This window comes from Ambystoma mexicanum, chromosome 6q, assembly GCF_040938575.1.
Source record: "Ambystoma mexicanum isolate Mex_15411 chromosome 6q, UKY_AmexF1_1, whole genome shotgun sequence".
Classification (NCBI taxonomy): domain Eukaryota; kingdom Metazoa; phylum Chordata; class Amphibia; order Caudata; family Ambystomatidae; genus Ambystoma; species Ambystoma mexicanum.
This window is the reverse complement of record NC_090937.1, coordinates 1,547,187,409-1,547,209,815: the sequence shown is the minus strand read 5'-3', so window position 1 is coordinate 1,547,209,815 and position 22,407 is coordinate 1,547,187,409. Positions and strand designations below refer to the sequence as shown.

Sequence of the window (22,407 nt, the reverse complement as noted above, 5' to 3'; positions counted from 1 at the left end):
AAATAGACTATGAACTGTGTTTCAAAGGGGAGGGGAAGACCTCCATGGGAACAAACAAGAACTGTAACAAGACCCTCACCATCCCAGATCTAAGAAAAGGGACAGCAGCCCTGATGGACACGTACTGGGTATGCGGCAACCAGGCATACCTGCATCTCCCCCCGTCGTGGAGTGGCAGCTGCTCAATGGCCACTCTACACTCAGCCCTAATGGTAATACCGGAGAGCCACATCGACGGGAGCAAACAGACACAGGAACGCCGGCAACAGAGTGCAGCCCAGCCAACTGCGGAGTCGCAAATGTACGTCCTATCTTCCGGAAGCAAGGGAGAAGTGCTCACCCGTAACAGACGTGCATCGAACTACATATCAAAGGAATCATCAGAATTGTTGGCCCAGATCCCAGATAAATATAGATTGTTCAGCTCAGCAGAAACATTCTTTGCCTCACTGGTCTCAAGTGTCCAAACAAGAGCAAATGCAAAATGGCTCCAGATAACACGCTGGGAACTGATTCAGCTGGCGAACGACACTGAAGAAGGGTTTAACGTAATCAAAGTGGAACTAAGAGCTTTACGACTGATGACCATGCAAAAGAGGTATGTCCTGGACCTGTTAACGGCGATAGACGGAGGTGTTTGCCGAAAAATCGGGAGTGCCTGCTGCACTTTCGTACCTTCTGAAGACGCGGAAAACGGCTCCCTATCCCATGTGATCGAAGCAGTCCATAACCTAGGAGAAAAAATGGAAGGTGGGGCAGAAGACAGCACATGGTTCGATAACATCTTCTCCTGGGTCCCCTCATGGCTTGGAACAACTGAAATTTTTGATGCCAGCAGTGGTGTTCCTCCTTTTAATTTTTTGCCTGTGCCAGGTGGGTCTTCGGGTTTGTGCCAACGCAGTACCGAATGGTGCAATGATGATGGTGACAATGGGCAACACCCGGGGTACAATGCAAGCCACGCAGGAAGTACAGGTACAAACAGGGACTGATGACACACCTAGGTATCAACTAGTGCCTAGATACCACGACAAGGATATTATAGACAAACTATGGCACACCACCATCAGAGAGCCACGCATACTAGAATGGTATGAGGAGGTATGGGTAGACTTGTAAGGAGACAGCGGATGTATATACCTGACCTGTACCACCAGATGAATATGCTAGGAGGGGTGAGAGCTTAAGGGGGGTGTGCAGAGCCTGGATGCCCATAAAAGGCACACCAGCATGGGATGAGGCAGTCATGAACGAAGAAGAGTGCAGAAGACAATGAGTTAAAGGATTTGTTACGTAAGTAACGAAAGGGGGGAAATGTAGGGGAGGATTGGTCCAAAGGACCCTCCTCGCCCACGTTTTCTCCTCAGGTGAGGACCATGGCTCATTGGGTGACCCCTCATACCACCCGGGCCCAGGTGGTGCAGGGTCCACCTGGTGACGACATTACCCACACGTGTCAATTACATATATATATATTGATATTAGCTAGGCCCAGAAACCATTTTCGCCTACCAAGGACGGGGTGAGCTCAGCGCACTGTAGCGCGGCCCCCACCTTTGGAGGGTTTTTCGATTAAGCCCTGTTGCCGCAGCTCCCTGGCAGATCCGCTGCAAGCACGTTCCCACGAGCAAGACGGACATGAGCTAGCACAATACACTGACACTGTATCATTTCACCGTCCGCAGTGTATCACTGCTCCCTGAATGGCCCGGTCGGCAGGGCCTGGGTGATGGGAAGGTCTGCTGAACGGCCCTCTAAGAGAAGAGGAAAAGTACCCAGATACGAATGTAAAAAACTACTTGTTGTCTTCTCTCCATACACACCATGTATACCAAAGATACCTGTAGAATTGTGTAGTTAGTATATATAACACCAGCCATGAAGGACCCATACCCCTATAGGGGTGTGCCAATGACAAAAGCATTCCAGGGGAGTGGTCCTTAGACGTATTATTAAAAACAGCACACCCTGCGGTCCCGCGCCATAACTGAACTAATGCTGCTAGAGTACACAAGAAAACGAATGTAACCATACGGGGGGCGCCTGTGAAGGGTGTGCGAGAATGTACTCGTCACGCATGAATGTTCAAAGCCCCTTGCGTGCCACCACCGTCACATACAGTGGCGGTTCATTTTCTATGTACTACACCAACCTCAATGCTACCTCACTTACTGCAATTGTATACGCATATAGCTAAATACTGTAGTTGTCGAACCATAGTGTACGTATAAGGTGCTTAGGCTGGATATAAACTAAGACACCTCCAGCGAAGTGAAATGTATGTTTTCAAGTAATTCAAACAAATATTATAAAGTGTTCTAATGATTGTGATGTTTTCGCCTCTAAAAAGCCGGCAACACGCGAGGAAGATACCTTTGTAAGAATGTGCAAGGCCATTTTCCCTCCCACCCTGCAGAGGCTGCCAAACATGAGAGCAGAGGCCCGCGCCGCGCTACCCCACCTCCCCCAACCAGACTGGAGCCGCTTCAATGATGTGCCACCCCCTCTGCCGCACCCAAGGCCACGGCCGCCACCTGCATTATTTACATCACAGCAGTAAACCTCTGCCTGAACCCACACTTCCAAGGGAGCCCCCTCGTAAACCCCACAACCCACCAGATCATCCTACACTTATGGCCCTGTGCAATCAGGACACCCAACACTGTGGCAACACACCGCGGCACATTTATAACCACATCTAACAAGACAGGGAGGCTTGTACCGTCCGTCCCATGCCCTGAAGCTTAGCCCCTCAACCTATGACACCGGTCAACAGGACGCTGGTAACCATGCCCTGATGAACGACCATTAGACCCCTTACAAGGTGCATTCCTCCTGTGTTGCATTAACCTGTAGAGGAACCTATTGGAAGATTTACTAAAGAAGACAATATTGTAGTGACTGAATGACTGCGGTGTGCATGGCCTAGGGCAGATAAGTCAGGAAAAGACATTCATCTCCGACACTGGCCGCAATGGCACACCAACACCGCCCGGATGAACTCTGCCAACCTGCCAAGCCCAGCCCAACCCACGAGGCTGACCAGTGACGTTCTCCAGCCACGGCCAACCGCATCGCAGAAGCACCTATAGTTGGTCATCGCCACCCAATCCCATTGTATTTGTGCCCCCTATAGTATGTAGGTTCTTATGACTTTTTTGTAAATATATACGCCTGTCTTTGCTATTGTCAGACAGAGCGCTCTCGGAGTTTGCAGAGTTCTTTGTATGCCCTATTCTGATTGATAAACTCCCATTTAAGCTCACCCGCACTCTGTCTTGGCTTTATTCCCTATCTGGGACAGTCCTTCATTGTCTCTCATTGCGGGGAGGATCGTGCTTGCTGGGGACGCTTGCTTTCAAGCTCCAAGCCAAAAGAGGCTTGGAAGGGACTACTTTACTTGGGGACTATTTTTTACTCGGGCGGGGCTGGGGAGGAATACTTACCTGGGACTACTTTGGAGGCTATTTAAACCACGCCTGAGACAATAGAAACATCTTGTGTTTGAGAGCCCACTTCCAAATGTTCTGAGATAGTTTGGACAGCCCTGGAGAATGAGTGACCCCTTGCTTGTTCAGGTAGTACATGGCTGTGGTGCTGTCCGTGAGGACCAGTACTGTAACTGCATCTGAAAGGCCTTCAGTGCTTTGAACACCGCTAGTAGCTCCAACAGGTTTATGTGGTTGGAAGCTACTGTTGGAGGGGTGGGGGCTGGGGAGTGATTGATAGTTCCCTTTTCCTACAGGATCTTGACCTCTTGTAGCAGGATCTTGAGGTGTTCCGCTGTCAGGCGCCTGGATCTTGGAGGTCTGTACCGAGGTGGCCAGCTTAACTCGATACAGTATCCGTGGGTGACGTCTTGAGCACCCACTGGTCCGATGTGATCTCCTCCCATGCCTGCAGGAATGATGTTAAGCGTTGCACGACCTGAGAGGCCCGGAAGTGGACCCGGATTCGAGAGTAATTCTTTTTACCAGAGGCCGGGGAGCGTCTAGGGTTGGCATTACAACCCCTTCCCTTTCCCCGACGTGGTCCTCTGGGAGGGTAAGTACTGGGGGTGTTAGAACCTTGTCCCGAAGACCAACTGTTCCCTGAGCCATACTGATTATGTGGGGAACGTTGATGATTGCCCGCGAAAGGAGCGGTCGAGAACATCCCCTTCTTTGTTGAAAAGGTCTGAGTAATCTGGTTCAAAGATCTGAGGGTCTCGTGTTCCTCCTTGGCAGTCTCTAGCACCTCGTCAACCGCCTTTCCAAACAAATTGGAACCTTTAACCGGTTGGTTAACCAATGACGCTCGAGTCTCGGGTTTGAACCCAGAGTTCTTTAACCAGGCATGGTGCTTTAAAAAGGGTATCTTGTGCCAGGGTACGACAAGCTGTTTCAGCAGCATCCAAGGTATTCTTGAGGATGTTGTGATTGAATTGTTTGCCCGCCAACACGATTGCTAGTAGGCGGGAGCACACTGGTTCTGTGACTTCCTGCAGACCCTCCTTCAATAGGTTCCACTGAACATCCGATAACTAGCCAAGAGCGTGGTATTATTGGCTATGCGCGTGGAGTAAGCCACAGCAGTGGTAATTCTTTTTCCCAAAGCATATAACTTTTTACACTCTGTCTGGAGCGACTCGCCTCATCCTCGTGACCACCATATAATCTGGTGTGGCATGACACCTGATATATAGGAGATTGGTTGTGGAAGGTCAAACAAAGTTTCTCCACCCTAGGATTAACAGCTCTGGTTTGAGAGGGTGTCAATAAAGAGGGGGCAATGCGCCGCTTGATGGCATTGAGAAGGGGAATAGCTTGGCTAGCCGGAGGCTTTTCTTTTAAAATGTCCTCCACAAAATCCAAGTCTCCCACTGCTTCCTGGGTCTGGGGTAGGAGCAGGAGATAGCCAAGGTGGGTTCTCACCAACTGGTCGATCATCTCCCCAATCTGGGGCGTGATAATGAGAATAATCAAAAAGATCAACCCCCTGTACATAAGGGCCACCCCCATGTGAATAAGGGTCAACAGGAACCTCTTCATGGTCCGATAGGTTAAACACCTCCTCATGGAGAGGGTCTGAGGTCCACTGGTATTTAGTTATTGTGGGTATATCATGAGGGATCTCCACACAAGGACTTTTTGGAGTGAATCTCTCTGAAAAAGTCACTCATTTTGCTAGCCTGTTCATACAACCCTCAAATATCTCCCTAGTTCATCTAGATGACCCAGAGGATCCTGTAGCCTAGAACATCGAGATTTTTCACTGCGAGTCCTAGTCAAAGGCCGGCGTCTCTTTAGACATATTTCTGGGCCTGTCCCCGCCCTTCCGGGTGTCCCGATAGGTCTTTCGACGTATCTTTGTGTTTACCAGCTGCCGAGACAATCTTTGCGAGGCTTTGGCTGATACTCAGCGTTACGAGAAGGTGTTTATGCTGGGAGGGTGGCTGCATTGAAACTTCGGCGCGACCGGACCATTAAGCATCAGCGCGCTCTTGGAAGGCGCTTAGACGGCCTTGAGGGATTTGGTGCTGGCACCCTTACTTACAGAGTGCCCGAACGCATGCCACTGGTGCGTTTGCGGAGAGGGCTGCCGATCCGGCGAATCTGCGGGTGTCATCGAGGAACCCAACGCACCGGTTGGCACCTTGGACCGCTTTGACTAGAGGATGCGGCGGTATCGGGGGTTGTGCATTTAGTCCCATGTGATGTGGGTGCATCCTTGTCGCCGGGGTGTATCCTCCCCATAGCAGGACTTGCGGCGTACCTAGCGGGGCTGCGGAAGGATGTCTTGGAGTGAGTCTGCTCCGTTGTAAGGTCAATGGCACCCGTGTCAGAGCCATGTCACCGCTATGGGCCTCATCACTTTCAGCAGCGGGGGAGCTACCCTCGGCCTGCGACATCACATAAGCTGCCCACCATTTTACACAACGCTCCTTTATGGTCTTAGGATGTAGGAGTTTACAGTGCCAACAGGATGCCTCAACGTGATTGAGGGGGGGGAGACACTTATTGCACGGAGGGTGTTGGTCTTTCCAGGGAAATTTTCCCTTACAGGAATGGCAAAATTTAAAGGGAGTCCTTTTCTGATGCTGGAAATGCATCGGAGGGACAGGGCCTCCGTATCCTTGTCATTTACTGCTTTTTATGTTATGTTATTTTGCATTTATATAGCACCTTATATACCATTGGTATGGTCTGAAGGCGCTGGTAGGTTGAACGCCCGTGGGAACCGAAGTTCAAATGAGTAGAGAGTCAAAAGGTGCGTGTGAGCACCGGCTATGTGTGCAGCTGGAGCGGTATTCGTATAATAGCTGCTTCTTAGCGGTAGGTGTGGTGGTTGAGAGATCAGGAGTATGTGTTCGTTCTGGCAGGATTTATCCAGACCGAGTGTGGCTGTGTTATGCCTGAGGAGAACACCTGGCTGGGGGGGTGGGGGGTGTAACCAGCAGTGTTTTACTTAGAGTGCTGTGGAGTATGCAGCGGATGTTAGTATGAGAACAGTTATACGGAATGGTGTCATAGTATCTCTGTTCTAGTAGAGTGGTGTAGTGGGGAGAGTAAGCGTGGTGGTGTGATATGATGTGTTATATGCTCTTTCAAAACGTTCTCTGCATTCCAAACCATACTATATACGTCACGCAGTTCTATGCGCTCCAGTGTGTTCCATGCACTCCTATCCACTCCATGCATCCCAATCTGCTCCACACACTCCGGTTCGCTCGACGCACTCATGTGCTACAGTCCGCCCTGCGCGCTCCAGTCCGCTCCCCGCATAGAGTTGCTGTAGAGTTGCTTACATCTTCTACTTCTCACAAGTCTAACAGCTTGTGGCCCTACATTGATTCATCTTTTTCTTCAAAGACTTCTGAAACATTGTGGAAAGACTTTTCTACTTAACTTCAAGGAAGTGCTTCAGCCCATCTAGACTATTGCCTATTGACTTTGGCTTAGCTCGTTTTAACTGAATGACTCTTATTGAGGGATCTGAAAGTATTTGCCTGCTTAAGAAATATTTGTGGTAACTTGTTCGCTCTAATAATCCTTTTCCTTTTTACTTGCTCTTAACTAATCCGGAATGCCAACATGAATACATTAATGTCAACAGCACCCTAGCAATTGAAGTCACCTGTGGCTGAAGGTCTCTGCTGTATGCCATCCCAAATGGGGTTTATGGTCTTTCCATCCAACCAGCCTACATCAAAACCCCTTCCAACGAAAACTTTCCATCACATTCTTTTGCATCAAATGCATTTTTTTGCACTATTTTGGGGGATCCCCCCCAACCCCGTTTGTTTTACCCTTAGAACCCCACCCCAATGAAAAATACCCCTTTACCCCATCCATATATGCATTCGATGCAAAAAGATTCGATGCAAATTTTAGTTGGAAAGGGCTTCGATGGAAACCTTTGATGGAAAGACCAGATACCCCAAATGGGTATTAACCGATTCTGAAATAAGATGGTGTAATTTTGAAGTATATTTGTGTGGTGTTTTACAGTGCCCCATCTGAAGACGGCTTACATTAACTGATGGTCAATACATTAATAATTGTTTTATCAAGAAACCTTGTGTGTCTCTGTGCAACTCCCCTACAGCTCACATTGACCCCTCTTGAGATAAGCCTGGCTACTCCTCCACATTACCAACCTGTGTAGTACAGATTTATAGCAAAGATTGCGTTACTACTGCCAGGAGGTCAGGGTTGTTGTACTGCACCCTATGCGTACTGCATACAATCTTGCCTAACAGGCAGTTAGAGCCTGGTGAGGCCCGCCAGATATCGCTCAACCACGTGGTGAGGAAGAGAAGACCTAGTCGTGTTCTGTTGTGTTTTCCGCGCAGGAGTTCATGTGTGACTCCTGGCGGCGCAGCTCTTGGTTTGGTGAACAGACCCATGGCATACCCTTATGGCACCCAGGGGTAGGGGTGCAACACTGTGCCCCCAAGTGTATGTTTTGGGCACCTGTGTGTGACCCACAGAGCAGGGTACGGGCTGGTGGCAGCTTCGTGCTGAATTGACTGGTGCCCTAAGCATCCTCCATTTTGGGATGCCCGGGCCCTGTCATTGGAATCGGTAGATTCCTGATGGAGACAAAATGGCCCCCATGGCCTCTTGCCTTCCATCGCCTTTTACCTTGAACTTCCCGAAGTCTCGGGAAGCCCTGACTCTGTCCCTTCCCCCTGACTGTCTGTTGGGTGGAAGTTCCATATATGGTAGTGTGGGGAAGTGCTAACCAGACTGGCTGGTGCCTTCCCAACAACCGTGTGTTGTGGGTACGCCTGCGGGTGGGACCTGGGTGAATGGAGTGTGTGACGAATACACATTCTATGTTGTGGGTGTCTAGTATCTGGTGGTTGACACAATGACTGACAAAGCCCTGCCCGAAAGTGGAATGAATGCAGTATGAAGTGTTGAATGGCTCGGTACTTGTCCCAATACACATAACTTGTTGTGAGTGTCTGCAGATAAGATAATGGCCTGAATGCACCGTGTGCCCGATTGGTTGTCTGCCTGCATTAATGCCCATCGTAGTGATTGGATGCTTGAGTGTGATCCATCGGAATGAATAGGAAATCAACAGTATATCTGGGGACCTCTCACTGCTGGAAGAGAAGAATTGCTGTTGCTCTCCTTTGCAATCTGAAAGCTGCTGTGGCTCCAAGGACTGACCCAGAGAGGACCTGGTAAGGCACTCTCTTCCCGAGCTACGAGGGACCATCGTGCACCAGCTGACCTTTGCCAAAGCTCCCGGGTAGACAGACCTTCGACAGACTGCCAAACCGATACGGGGACTGCTGCGGAACACCAAGGAGAAGCACCATGATTGTTGTCCACCACTGTCGACGACCGCCGTCGCCGACTGGAGCCGCAGTGCTCCGGTTTTGCCCAAGAACTTCATTGATCCAGGGATGCTCTGGTCCGCATTGTCGCCGCTGTATCCCGCTGGAGAAGGCCTGACCGTCAACGAGTATCCACCGGTGGGTTTCCCTCCACCCAAAGACCACAGACGCTGACGACTCGAAGCCTGTGCTGGGCCACAGTTCTTCAAACTCTCTGCGGTCCAAAACTATCAACCCCGAGGTGCCCCGCACGCCTCTTCCTTGCAGGACGTTTACGCTTCCCTGTCAACGAGCACCGCTAGGAAAGACGCGGCCACTTCACCGTTGTACCTAAACCTGTTCTCCGTCGGACATTCGACAGACCTCTGAAAAGGAGGGCACTCAAGAAGGGCCGTTGATTCCCTGACGAGGAACGCCAGGTACTTTGGGGTTGCAGAACTATTGGAAAGTCTAGTGAGTACAAAGTGAGTTATCATGATATTGTATATACCTTTGAATATTAATTATATAAAAACTGTTGTAACCGCTATAGTGTGTGGACATTCCTCTGTGGGCGCTTGGGGACTACACTGTACTTAACCAGCCCGCATCACCTCCCGAGAAGCTAGGCCTTGATTGCTCGACCATAGCTACCAAATAGAGAATCTTGGCTGGGGTCTTCTGTGCCTCTCCTCTACCATTCAGAGAGCTGAAGTACAGACACCCCCCACCGGCAGTCTTTACACCTGTCCATAGCGCAGGTATACAAAAGTGATGACACTACCAAAGGGGCAAAGAGAAGGGAGAAGGAACAACATTCTTAAAAGAAAGGAAACCCCCAGATCCCACTCTCCCTACTCTGTAGGCAGGCCAGAAGGCCTGGCCACGCGGTCGACAGCGTCGTTCAGAACACCAGCAGTTGAAGTCTGTTCTGTCTTCAGCGGTGGTTCAGTAATCGTGGAAGAGGGGACGAGAGTTGTATAAACGACCAAAGGTCAGGATTTTAACAAATTAGTATTTTAGTAAATTATTAGTAATTTAGGTAGAGCTCTGCATAAGGCAACCAGCCAAAAAACAATCCGAGGGACCTCAACGCGTGAGGATTTCTGGGTACACTACACATCACGTTAGGGATAGTGTTACAGACACGCCTATGCGGAAGTACCCTTTCGATCCTCGAAAGACAAGATGCAATACTCTGCAGTTACCACTAGATGTTGGACTATATGCACAGCATGTGATTCTAAACAGATTAACACGCATCAGAACATGTTTTTGTGGTTGTAATGACTGTTTGATTACCTCCCATTAATCAATTTCAAAAAGTCATTTATAACAAAAACACATACATAAATTAACACCTGAATTGCTTAAATTCATTATGCATACAATGAAAAATGTATTTGTTGAGCAAAGCCACTAATAAAATAGATGTGGGTATGCATTGCATGAGTGAGTATCTTCCTCATTTGTGTGGAGACAGTTGATTACATAAATGTGTACGCATTACGTTTGGCTCCTTTGTGCTCTAAATTCACGACCTGGGACATTGCATAGCATATGCAGCAGCAGATGACAGGAGTAGAGGAAAGTTCTACGATTTGTTGACGCCAGGGCATTGCAGATTACATGATCATAAGACGGCATTGACCTTTTTGGTTGTATTATGAGGCCCCAGACTATCTTTCTCCAGTGAGTTCCATCCTGATCACACTGGGAAAGAGACTCCTATTTTGGCCGTTGAGGGCTCCCTTGCACAGAATTAAATTTTTATTTTAGGGCTCTTCTCCCATTGCCACTTGTCACCGACATCCATTTGTAGAAGTGTGCATTGGATGCTTGACCCAAGCTACCTTACTTGGGCTCAGATCACTTCAACTTACTGTGTGCTTACATTGGCCACATCACTGTCGATTCCTCCTATTAAATGCTGTGGATTCACTTCTAGCACCTGGTCCTTGGAAACAGCCCTGGGTTTATGCATAACATTATGTACTTGTGCATCGACGTTTACACTACCATCCTACATGTCCTGCCAATTGTTACATGTTAGTAATAAATATGCACTACAGAAACATGAATTAGAGTAGACAGCCATGTGTGAATATTCCTTTGCCTGTGCCAAAATATGCTTACCTTGCCAACCATTATTACAAAAGCATCCTTTGTTGCTAATGCAGAAACCTCGTTCAGGCTCTCCACAATAATCTGTGCAAAAGGGAATATCACAGGATTCTCCTTTCCAGTGTTCTGAGCATTCACATTCAACAAAAGTGCTGCTGTTCAACAGTTTGCACTGTCCACGTCCAGAGCAGTTATTTGGGCAAGTGTTAATGCTACAAAAGCAGAAAAACATTACAAATTTAGAAATGTTAGAACTAGCACTCCTTTCCGCACATCAATTTCAAATCTAACGCCTGGTGCACTTCAGCACAAGAAACAAAATGTGCAACATTTGAAAAAGCCAACAAAAATATAATTTCAACATTTTTCACCTTCAGAGTGCTAAATCCCAGTAATGGTGGCCCAAACAATAATGCACTGTTCATTGTCCCACTACATAAAAACGTTCTCTGTGGAGTTAACAATGCCACCTGTTCAATGCCCTTGTTCCTCTGATCCACCCTCCCAGGTCCAACTTGGGGGTCCTTCCTTTCCTTTCTACCTGTGGTGTTCCCAATGCGTCCAACCTCTCTCCCTGGATGTTCAACCAATACCTGGCACCTCTTGCCCACCGCATTGCCGCTCTCTGCTCCAACTTTCAATGCTATGCAGGTGACACTGTTTTCAGGCTCCCCTCTGCCACCTCTTCTTCTCTCATCTCCGACTGTCTGCTAGTCAGGAGTGGTCTGCCGCCAACGATCTCTGCCTTAATGCCAGTAATACAGTGAAACTCCTCATTGGCACACCATCTTACAATAGGGTGCTGGAGGGGTTACTTCATCATTGACGGCAATAACATTAAAGTCCCCAATTGACGTCAAAACGCTAGGTATGTACATGGACTCCACTCTTACATAGGGAAGACAAATCAATGCCACAGCATCTACTATGGCCTACACATGTAGGCTCATTAACGCGTGTAAACCCTTCCAAACACCTGCCAACTGTAGCCCCCTGGCCAGGGCTCTTGTACAAACTAAACTAGATTACTAAAAAAATCAAAATTATGAGAACAGAGTGAATACAGAGAAAGAGGTAAAGGATAGGGTGAATTTGAAAACAAGGGTGCTACTTCAGCAAGTGACGGGACACAATAGAGGGAGAGGAAACGCGCAAGGGAGAAGTAATTCGAACATGCATGGAGGACCACTGGGGCTAAATCAGTGTGCGTACTGCAGAGAGGAGGGTCACTGGCGAGCGCAATGACCACATTTACAAAATAGGAATGGGTATGGTCAGAAGACAGCATAGGGGACACCCAGGAACAAATGGACATAATAGAAACAATATGCAGCAGCACCAAAATAATCAAGGAACTGGTACCCAGAATCAATACCAAATCCAAGCTCAAAATCAGAGCCAGCAGAACCCACAGTATGGAAATCAGAGTGAGCTAAATAGAGGAAAGGGCGGAACCATTTTTGATACACAACCAAATACTTATTATAGTAGTGATAACACATGGGATGATGTGTTGTTCCCTCAATAGGACAGCCCAAGACAGGGGTCGGAACCAGTGTCTATTCCCCTGAATCAAAAAGGACCCTACGTAGAAATGAAAGTCTGGAATAGAGAGCACAGCTTTCTCGTAGATACAGGGGCACAAAAGTGCTCGATAGACCATCACTTGGTTCCGGAAAGAGTATTTCAGTAGGGTTCGCAGGCACCCCAGTAATCAATCCAGTGTCCCAATCAGTACCAGTAACATTAGGTCCATTCAGTGAATATTGTCCATTTCTCTTAACAGAAAATTGCGGGGAGAATCTTTTGGGATTAAATTTATTGAAAAAGACTGAGTGCAGTTATCCATTGAACTCATGGAGTGTTCTTGACAATTTCGCCACAGAATGTAGCAGTGTCAGAATTTTTGTCGAAACATTTGCCAGGAGAATTGAGTAAAGTGCCAACTTGCATATGGGCAAGGAATGACAATGATGTGGGATGCTTGAAAATAGAGCCAGTAAAAATTGTTCTAAAAGAGGGAGTAACGCTGCCGCGTATTCCACAGTATAAAATTTCAGCAGAGGGCGAAAAAGGATTGAAAATTATTGTTTCAGATTTGGTAAAACTGGAGGTGATTGAAGAGATTACAGGCAGCACATGTAATAGCCCCATTCTCCCGGTGTATAACAAAGGAGGTAATGAAGTACCATATCGTTTCACAATTGATCAGCGCGCATTAAACAAAGTGGTTGACCCTCAATTTCCATTGGTCCCAGACGTCACCACGATTTTGACAATGATTCCCGCCTCGGCAGAATATTTTAGTGTTATAGACTTGAAGAATGCATTCTTCAGCATTCCAGTACACACGGAAAGTAGATATGTGTTTGCCTTTACATTAGGACGATCATTCACATTCACGGGCATTCCACAGGGCTACACAGAGAGTCAGTATTTACAGCAGGGCACTGAAAGAACAGCTAGATATGCTAGAATTACCGGCAGGTTGTGCATTGTTACAATATATAGATGATCTATTGATAGCTACTGATACAGAGGAGATTTGCAAAAAAAAGTACCGTTTTATTATTGTGACAGGCAGCACATGGCCATAAAGAAAGCTTCAAGAAATTCCAATATTGTCGAAAAGAGGTGGCTTATTTGGGCTACCTACTTTCGAGAGAAGGGAGAAGACTGACGAGTATCTCTGGTATGCCTATTCCAAAAACACAGAAATGAGTCAGAGCTATAATAGGCATGGCTTCCTATTTTAGGTAGTGGATTGTGAATTTTGCGTCTATTGTGAAACCGATGGTGGCATTGACAAAAAAGGATGCTGTGATGCATTTGCAATGGAATGAAGAATGCCAGAGAGCATTTGATCTGCTCAAAACTGCACTGTGTTCCGCTCCAGTTTTGGGCACACCAAACTATGAAAACATTTTCAGATTGTTTGTACATGAGAGTGAAGGCTGGGCGTTGGCTGTTTCGACACAGGAACAAGGTGGAAGAAATCGGCCATGCGGCTATTTTTCTTCCGCGCTGGACCCTGTAGCAAGCGCATTACCATGTTGTTTGCTAACTGTTGCAGCGGCTGCTGCGTCAGTGAAACAAAATGAAGGAATGGTGTTGGGGCACATCTTAATTTTGATGGTGCCACATGCCATAGACGTTCTATTAAATAGAATGCAGACGCAACACCTCACATCTGCTAGATTGACTAGATATGAAATTGTCCTATTTGCGCCACACATCCAACTTATGAGGTGTAGCGTTTTGAATCCTGCAGAATTAATGCCACTGCCCACGGAAGAATTAGGTGAGAATGAATCACCTCCCCATGATTGTTTAATGGTCACTCAGGAAGAAACAAAAAGAATTGATTTAACAGATACCCCACAAAAAGAACCAGGATGGAGAACTGTTTTGTGACGGCTCCTGTTTTAAATTACCTGATGGCACATCAACTGCTGCCTATGCTATTACCACACTGAAAAGTAGTGTAGAAAACAAAAGAATCCCTTACAACTCTGCACAAGCTGCGGAGATAATAGCGTTCACCAGAGCTTGCGAAATATATGAAAATCTCAGTGTAAACATATATACTCGCAGCCAATACGCCTTTGGTGCAGTACATAACTTTGGCCGACTCTGGGCTGAGAGGGGTTTCTTGACATCGCATGGAGCCAGAATTCAACATGGCCCTTTGATTGTACGATTACTGTCTGCACTTACGTGTCCAAAGCGCCTAGTGATAGTGAAATGCGAAGCGCATAAAAAAGTAACATGTAAAGTAGGAGAGGGAAACGCATTTGCAGACAGGATTCTGAATCAAACTGCCACTGATTTGAATACTAAGATGTTAACAGTACAGTCAGAAGAAGTGCCTTGCATGATAGAAAATGGAATTGCTACTGTTAAAGAGATGCAAGCAGAAGCAACTGCTGACGAAATACAAAAATGGGCTGAGGGCTCTGCAGAATTAGATCTAGAAGGCTGCTGGGTGGACAAAACAAGTAGAAATTAGATGCTGCCCAACTCCTATGTAACCGCGATGGTCACAATGGCCCACAGTCCTACACACATTTGTGCTAAAAAGATAGTCCAGCATTTAGCCACAGTATGGCAGAACACACAAAGAAAAATGCAGAAAGGCTGGTACAAAATTGTATTGCGTGCTTGCAACACAATGTGGGGAAGGGAACGGTTACTCCAACAGGCATTTTTGGCCCTCCCTCTATGCCATTTGAGGTAATCCATTTTGATTACATAGAGATGGAGAGGTGCCAGTACGTTTTAGTGGTTGTGTGTGTGTTCAGTAAGCTGGTGCAAGCATATCCATTAAAAGACTGCACTGCCATGACCACTGCAAAAGTAATGTTGAAGGAATATTTTTCACGTTTCAGTCTGCCCTGGGTCATATGGTCAGATAATGGCTCGCATGTTGTGGCTGCAGTGGTATTACAGATTTGCGCAAGTCTCCACATTGACAAGAGATTCCATTGCATCAGACATCCCACGAGTGCCGGTCTTATTGAGCGTCAGAACGGCATATTAAAGGCCAAAATAAGTAAAATCTGTGCAGGAAACAAGTTGCGTTGGGTAGACGCATTACCGCTAGCGTTGCTACAGCTTTTGCCTCCTCCTGCACCACCGCTGATAATGTGTCAACTATAGAGACTGGAAGGTTACCAAAAAAAAAAAAAGATTGCCGAAAAAAATTGTATGCGGATCTTAACAATAGTCATGTGTGTGATGAGTATATTAGCCCCAATAATGACAGTACTGGTATTATGGTACTTCGAAGAAATACACCCATTAGAAGTGCTCTTGCCTATTAGAAACATCTCCACTACTGAAAGCCCGGTCCATGTGATTACTTACACCTTGTCCCCAATGGAAGAAAGACACAGGGAAGGATATGGAAATAACACATTATTGTTAATAATGAATATGACTCGCTCAATACTGGGAAAAAATAATTGTTGGGTGTGTGCCCATTTGCCACAGCATGGTGGTAAGGGAATAGGTTGGTATGTGCAGCCACTGCCATTGAGTTCTGCATGCTACGTGCCCTTGAGTGCACTATATTATGGGAAATGTAACAAAAGTGAAATGGGTCAATTAGACAGAACAAACATGAATGAATTTGAGGAGATTATTATGAAACCTGTAGGTTGTTCTATATTTCATAAAGCATGGCTGATCACACCAGTAGTGATGCCACAAGATGATTTATATGGCACAAATAATCTATCTGTAATCACGTTTCATATGAACCCAGAAGGAAATAAAGATACAGTACCCCCCTCCTATACAGGGAACTACAGTCCACGCTCTGTTCCCTTTTGCCTGAGGAAAAAGGGCTCCTATTCAGTGGGGACATTCACTAGATGTATGAATATAGCATTCCTTGATAGAGAGGTAGAACCAGTTTATGTAGGTGACCCTGTTTATTTCATATGTGGAGAAAAAGCGTATCCCTGGTTACCTGGAAATTGGGGAGGTACTTGTTACTACAAATTGTCCAGGTCAAGACCACAGCAAAATGAGGAAGGTGGTTTGATCGCGGAAGACATAGCAAAATCATTTATACCATTTTGGGGCCAAGCAATAAACTCATACAATATAAGACAACTGTCCAGAATATTAGAGAAAACAATAAATGGAACGACGGATATATTATACAACATGACATTTGAGGAAAAAGGAATTAGATTAGTGACACTCCAAAATAGGATGGCTCTCGATGTAACTCCTCCCCTACGATTTTCAAAGCGAAGAAAGTTGCACGTTTTGAGCTCTGACCTCCACCCCCCCAGAAGGAAGTTGGGAATTGAACATAAGCACCTGGTTCTGGGAAGTACACTTGTGTATAGGTGCGTTACATATGCCATGTCATATCAAGTATTACGCTCATGGGGATGGAAATTAGTTGCGATCCTAGTAGCAGTGCTAGGCATATTTATGACATGTTGTATACACTGCTTACCTATAATTTGCACTGAAATAAGTGAGGAGTGTGCACAAATGGTAACAAAAAAGAATATCACTAAATTAGATACTCAAATGAATCATGAAATGAAGACAGTAAAAGAATTCATGTCGATCAATATCGATGACAACGAGGAGGAAACTAGTAGTATGCAAAATTCGGAATCAGATTCTTGGTCGGAACAGGATGCAATGTATGGATGAGGCGTTTGGCATACGGCCAAAAGGAGGGTTTGTGAGTCCAGAAAAAGTAGATACCCCTCAATAATGGAGACAATGTATTTTGTTGGCCGAAGACCAACCGCCTCATGTGTTTGGTATTAGAAATACAGATCCACAAGTGTTAGGCAGAATCCTGTGCATTTCCCTTGGGGACCACTGCAAGAAGATTAAGACTACAGGAGTAAGCAGTAAACCCAATTGGTAGCAGTCTGTACCACCCATATTTACCTGGTAGCTGTGGCTGAGCAGTCAGACTTCTCTCAAGAAGAGTTAGGCAGTATAGAGGATACACAATAGGGCCAAAAACACAGTGGAGCAAGCAAACACTGACCAGAGCTTGGTATCAAAAGTATATAATTATTTAACACACACTTTAGAAAATACGCTAGCACTATAAATCAAAGCAAGTTCAAACCCAATCAGAAAAGTATACACACCTCCCTTAAGAATTATTAGACAAGTCTGAGTCAAACACCACTATTTGTAAAAACAGATGTGAGCGTGTAACTTAGATGGCACTCAAATTAGGTTAAAGGGAGAGGAAAAAGGCAGGTCATAAAAATAAAACAGTTCAACACTTTTAAAGAGCCAAAATCAAGTTCCTGAAGGCAGGGTATACTGTAGAGCCAAAGTTCATAGGCCAGGCCCACTTTGAATGGAGCAAAGCGAAATGTGTCCAAGATCACACAGTTTAGCAATGCATTCCAAGTCTTTGTAGAAATGTTTTAAAGAGGTTGGGGTGGTTCAAAAAACAAAGTTAGAAGGTCTGGGGGCCAACCCGGTTGGAAAGCCAAGGATTTAAGGGTCAGCTTGGGCAAACCGAAGAAAGGGAGGCCAGGTAGAACAGAGTACCTTAAAGAGTGAGGAAGCTCCAGCGGTGGCAGTTCCTGGCAGCGGGTGCAGTTCGTGGTTTCGGCCAGGGGGAAGAGAGGATCTCATCGAGGAGGAAACTTGGAGTCGTTGCACTGCCCAGGGAAGAAACCAGCCACGGAGTTAGTCGGTGAAAAGGTCCATTCCTGGTATTCGCAGTGGTGCAGCTTGGCTATCCGGCCGCCGGGGTGCTTGGCATGGGCGATTCGACCAAGAGACGTCCTGGGAGGCGAAATGGCAAACTGGTTGATCCCACCAGCTCAGAGGAAGAAGATCTTCTCTTGTTGTCGGGAAAGTGGTGAGGTCGTTGCAGCAGGGCTCCACCAGTGGTGTCGTCGTTGCAGATGGCTCAGCTTCCCCCCTCTTCGGATTTCTTAGGTCCTGTGGTCGACTTCTGAAGGTCCAGTCCCAAAAGCCCTGCTTTTATGCAGAAATACCCCCATTCAACAGCCTAGCTGTCACTCAAACATGCTAAGTGGTGAGCCGGGCGGCTCACCACTGGGCCAATCAGAACAGAGAGTGTGACTTGGGTTGCTAAGGCAATGCAGTCCAAGGTGTCAATTCCCCCACCCACACATCCTGTGGAACCCAGACAGAGTGGCAACAGTTGGAGGGCTCTGTGGAGAAGCCTGGCAAAAAGTGGAACAAAGGGCCTGACCTCGGTTGGAGTTACAGAGACGGACACGAACGCCATTTTAGAAAAGAGTTCTGGCAAAGACACCCAACCGGTGATTTAATATTAAATAAACAAACCGGCGGTATCTTTAACATTGCACCAAAAAGTGGTGCGTTTAAAATCAATGGGAAAATCCCATAGGAAATATTCCGGTGGAATATTTTGCGTGGTAACCACTGCCACCAGCGAGAAACTCGACAAGGGGGGACTGGACAGTGCCCTCTTCAAAACAGACCCAGGGGCAATCGAATTAATCCCTTCAAGTACTTCCACAATATGATGGTTTGTACTGGTTCTGTTCACAATTTTGGACTAGTAAAGTCAATGGTGACTTTACATGCCCTGGGAGACAGTAGTCAGTCCCAGGGTATGGAGTCTATGTTTGGGGGTCACTATGACACCCTTATGTTACTACGCTGAGGGTGCTGTGTAACACCCACACTAAAAAAAGATGATACCCTATGGAGTAAAAGACCCCATAGTCCATAAGCACACAAAAAGTCAAAGACATACCTCAAATCCTGCCTAGGAGTGGGAGAAAGAGAGTCTCACTCTTAGCAGGAGAAAAAAACAAACCCCAAAAATCCAGCAAAGCTGCTGGGGGACTCATTAGATTTGGGAAATTAGCCTTTAAAGAGAATTCTCCCTAACAATAAGCTTGACTAAAGTGCGGCCATTTTGATGTGATTGAAATAGCCATTTTGTTTTTAACTTTCGCCTCTTGCCTTCTGTTGAAACTGCTTTGCTGAAAGCTTATTCTGCTCCACTATTAAATTATTGTTCATGCATAGAGCAAGGCCACTAGATACTTGTTGAAACATTATGCTGGCGACCCAGACAGCAATGCCCGGTCTCCTCCCTCAAGTCCGTGGAAGTAAGCAACAAGGCATTTAATCATTACACAGGTGCCAGCTAGTCTCGCTCATGCGATAGAAATGGTAGAAACAAACAATTAATGGCTGGAATTATTTTCTTCTTTGCGTGCCCCCTTCCCCAAGCCCTGTAGTGCGAGTTGACCCCTAGTACACGAATAGAAACTAGAAGATAGCGAGGCCTGGAATGTGTCCCTCCCCTGCACACAGCTTGCTTGCAAGAACAGGAGCAATATGTTCTCTGAAACAAAGAATTGTGTCTGCAGGCTCACGAAATTGCAAACTGTTGCTAAATGAATGTCTGAAGGTGTCATACTTGTCACAATTGTCAATCGTCGAACCCAATGCGGGATTGAACAGGTCACCGCTGATTGCAAGATGCTTGTTTTGTATATATGTAACTGTTGTACAATGCTCACTCTTGCGTCCCTCGGGGTCTGGAGACACGTCACGGGGCGCAAGTCCCAGATGGCCAACTGAGACTATTTGCTTTGCAATAAACCCTGGCTTTTGGGAATACAACCTCGTGTCTGGCGTATCAGTCGTGTGTGGTGATTGTGCCCCGTTTCCATATGCGATGTTCCCCTAGGGGCCACATCTCCAGCCCTTTAATCTCTCATTACCTCCCAGTTGCTATAAGAATCAAATTCAGATCCCTCTCTATCATCCCGCTATCTAGAACTGGCTCTTACTGAATACTCTCCCTCCAGATAGTCATGCTCCTTCAGCACCAACTCTGTGTCAAGCGCTTCGCTAAACAGCAAGCTGGTGGCTGATCTCTTTACTCAGCTGGAACAGCCTCCCCCTTGAGCCGGACCTCCCCAAAACGTTCCTTTACACCTGCTCCTTCCGTCCTTCTGAGCCTCAACCCCTGACTCACTCTGCTACATCCCACAGTGGTGGTCAGGACACTTGGGTCCACCCGGGTTCGTTCTCGGGTGTCTCTCTCTCTCTCTCTCTCTCTCTCTCTCATCTCCCCCCCCCCCCCAAATAGGGTGCTGGTGGGGTTACTTAGTATCCCCTTGGTCTAGTTTCTCATGTAACTTTCGATAATTAATTGGTGCTGGCAGTGGTTTACAATTGCGTGTTTTTACCGCAGGCTGCATTTGCAGCTGCAGTAAAGCACCCATGGGTGTCCATTTCGTTAAAATAGCCCCACTCTTCCTTTTTTTGCCATTTCTTGTTGGAAAGGTGCTTCTTGAAAATTACTCAAGGTTTGGTCCCTTTGTTAGTTTTGTCTTTGGCAGGATTCACGAGAAAAGCCCGCCTCTGCCTCCAGTATGTCGGCCAGGGGCATGAAGTGACGGAGGTACCCAAAACTCCCTGTGCTTAATCCCCCTTGGTTAAAGGACTGCACCCAAAGGTGATTGGCTGGCTGTCCGGCAAGGACAGCCACCCTACTGTGCGACTGACAGCTAGGCTGGAATGAATGAAACACCTGCATAAAAGGCGAAGCTTTTTGGCTTGGAAGGCAGAGTCGACCATTGGACTAAGGAATCCGAAGAAGAACCTGGAAGAGATGCCTGCTGCAAATCCTGGACAGTTGGTTTGCCTGGTGAAGCCCTGCTGCTGTGCTGAAGCTCCGAATTCACCTTGACTAGAGAAGCCCTGCAAGGAAGACTTCTCCCTTTAAGTTGGTAGGACCAATCAACTCCAAAGGAAGGCCGTCTGGACATCCTCTCAGAGCTGGCTGCTGGAACCGAAGTGCCAGGGAGAGGAACACCCAATTGTGGGTGTTGCTTTTAAATTGGACCCGAGCGCCAGGGAGATCCTCCGGACTTCCCTGAAGCAGGACTGACCAAGCCTGAGCCACCTCAACCGAGTGCTGAACCTCAGATGTGAGGTAAGTCCAGAGTGGTATCCGAGAACCACAGTGTTGGTATTTGCTGTCAGACGCGAGGAGCTGAAACACCAAAGGACCGCTGAAGTGAAGTTTGCCCATTGCTGCCGCTGACCTTCCCATTGCACAGCAAGAGTCACCAGAGGTCCTTCCTCTTGTCCGCACGACTGATGCTCAGGAACAACAGGATCTGCAGAGCTGTACAGAACAGAAGCCAGCTGGAACCATTTCTTCAAACCAGAGGTACTGTAAAGTCTAAGAGAACTTACCTCTTATTGTGTAGCCTTACTTGTTCACGGTTGAGAACGGAATTGGTTACCTTGCAGAGTTGCTAAAGCTTTGCCCCTCACAAGCCCCCCAGCTTGTGGCCCTTCAAGTGTTCCATATTCTACAACATTTTTTTTAATCATTGCCCAATACTTTTTACCTACCCGCAAAGAAGATCTTCAGATCCCCTTGACATTGTGCAATTAACATTGGCTGTGCTGGCTCCCTGTGAGACTCCTTTTTACCTCTGACCTTGTGCTTAACCCAGGAAAGGATTCATTTACTCTGCATTGAAAAGTTTTCAAAGTACTTATCTGTTTATAAATATTTGTTAACCTTTGTTTTATTCCCCTATTCTATCTTTTACACCAGACTCAGTATTGGTCTAAATGTACCAGTGATGAATCAATTTCCACAGTGTCCTAGCTATTTAAGTCACCTGAGGGTGTAGGAAGTGTCTGTGGGCCATAGAGTATGTTTTGAAGTGTATTTTAAATTGTTACCTATATATTGCTCCCTTCTGAAGAAGGCTTATAAAACGACCGTGAAATAAATGAATAATTGTTTTATCAAGAAACCTTGTGCATCAGCGTTTATTTGAATATCTGCACTGTGAAACTGTGTTACAGCATTACTGCTCACATTGACCCATTCTTGAGTTAAGCCTGGCTGCTCAGCCACGCTACCAACCTGTGTAGTTCAGACTTATATCAAAGGTTGGATCCCTATTGCCAGAGGTGGTCAAGGT

At 46.7% G+C, this 22,407-nt stretch overlaps 1 protein-coding gene across 2 annotated transcripts in view; it reads right to left on the bottom strand.

The window, feature by feature from the left end:
- ATRN (attractin) overlaps positions 1–22,407 on the bottom strand; it is a 1,434,670-nt gene that overhangs the window by 1,341,788 nt on the left and 70,475 nt on the right. For both annotated transcript variants that reach the window (XM_069632253.1, XM_069632252.1), the window contains exon 5: positions 10,949–11,148. In XM_069632253.1, coding sequence (XP_069488354.1) covers positions 10,949–11,148 — 200 coding nt within the window. The remainder of the gene's footprint in view (positions 1–10,948; positions 11,149–22,407) is intronic.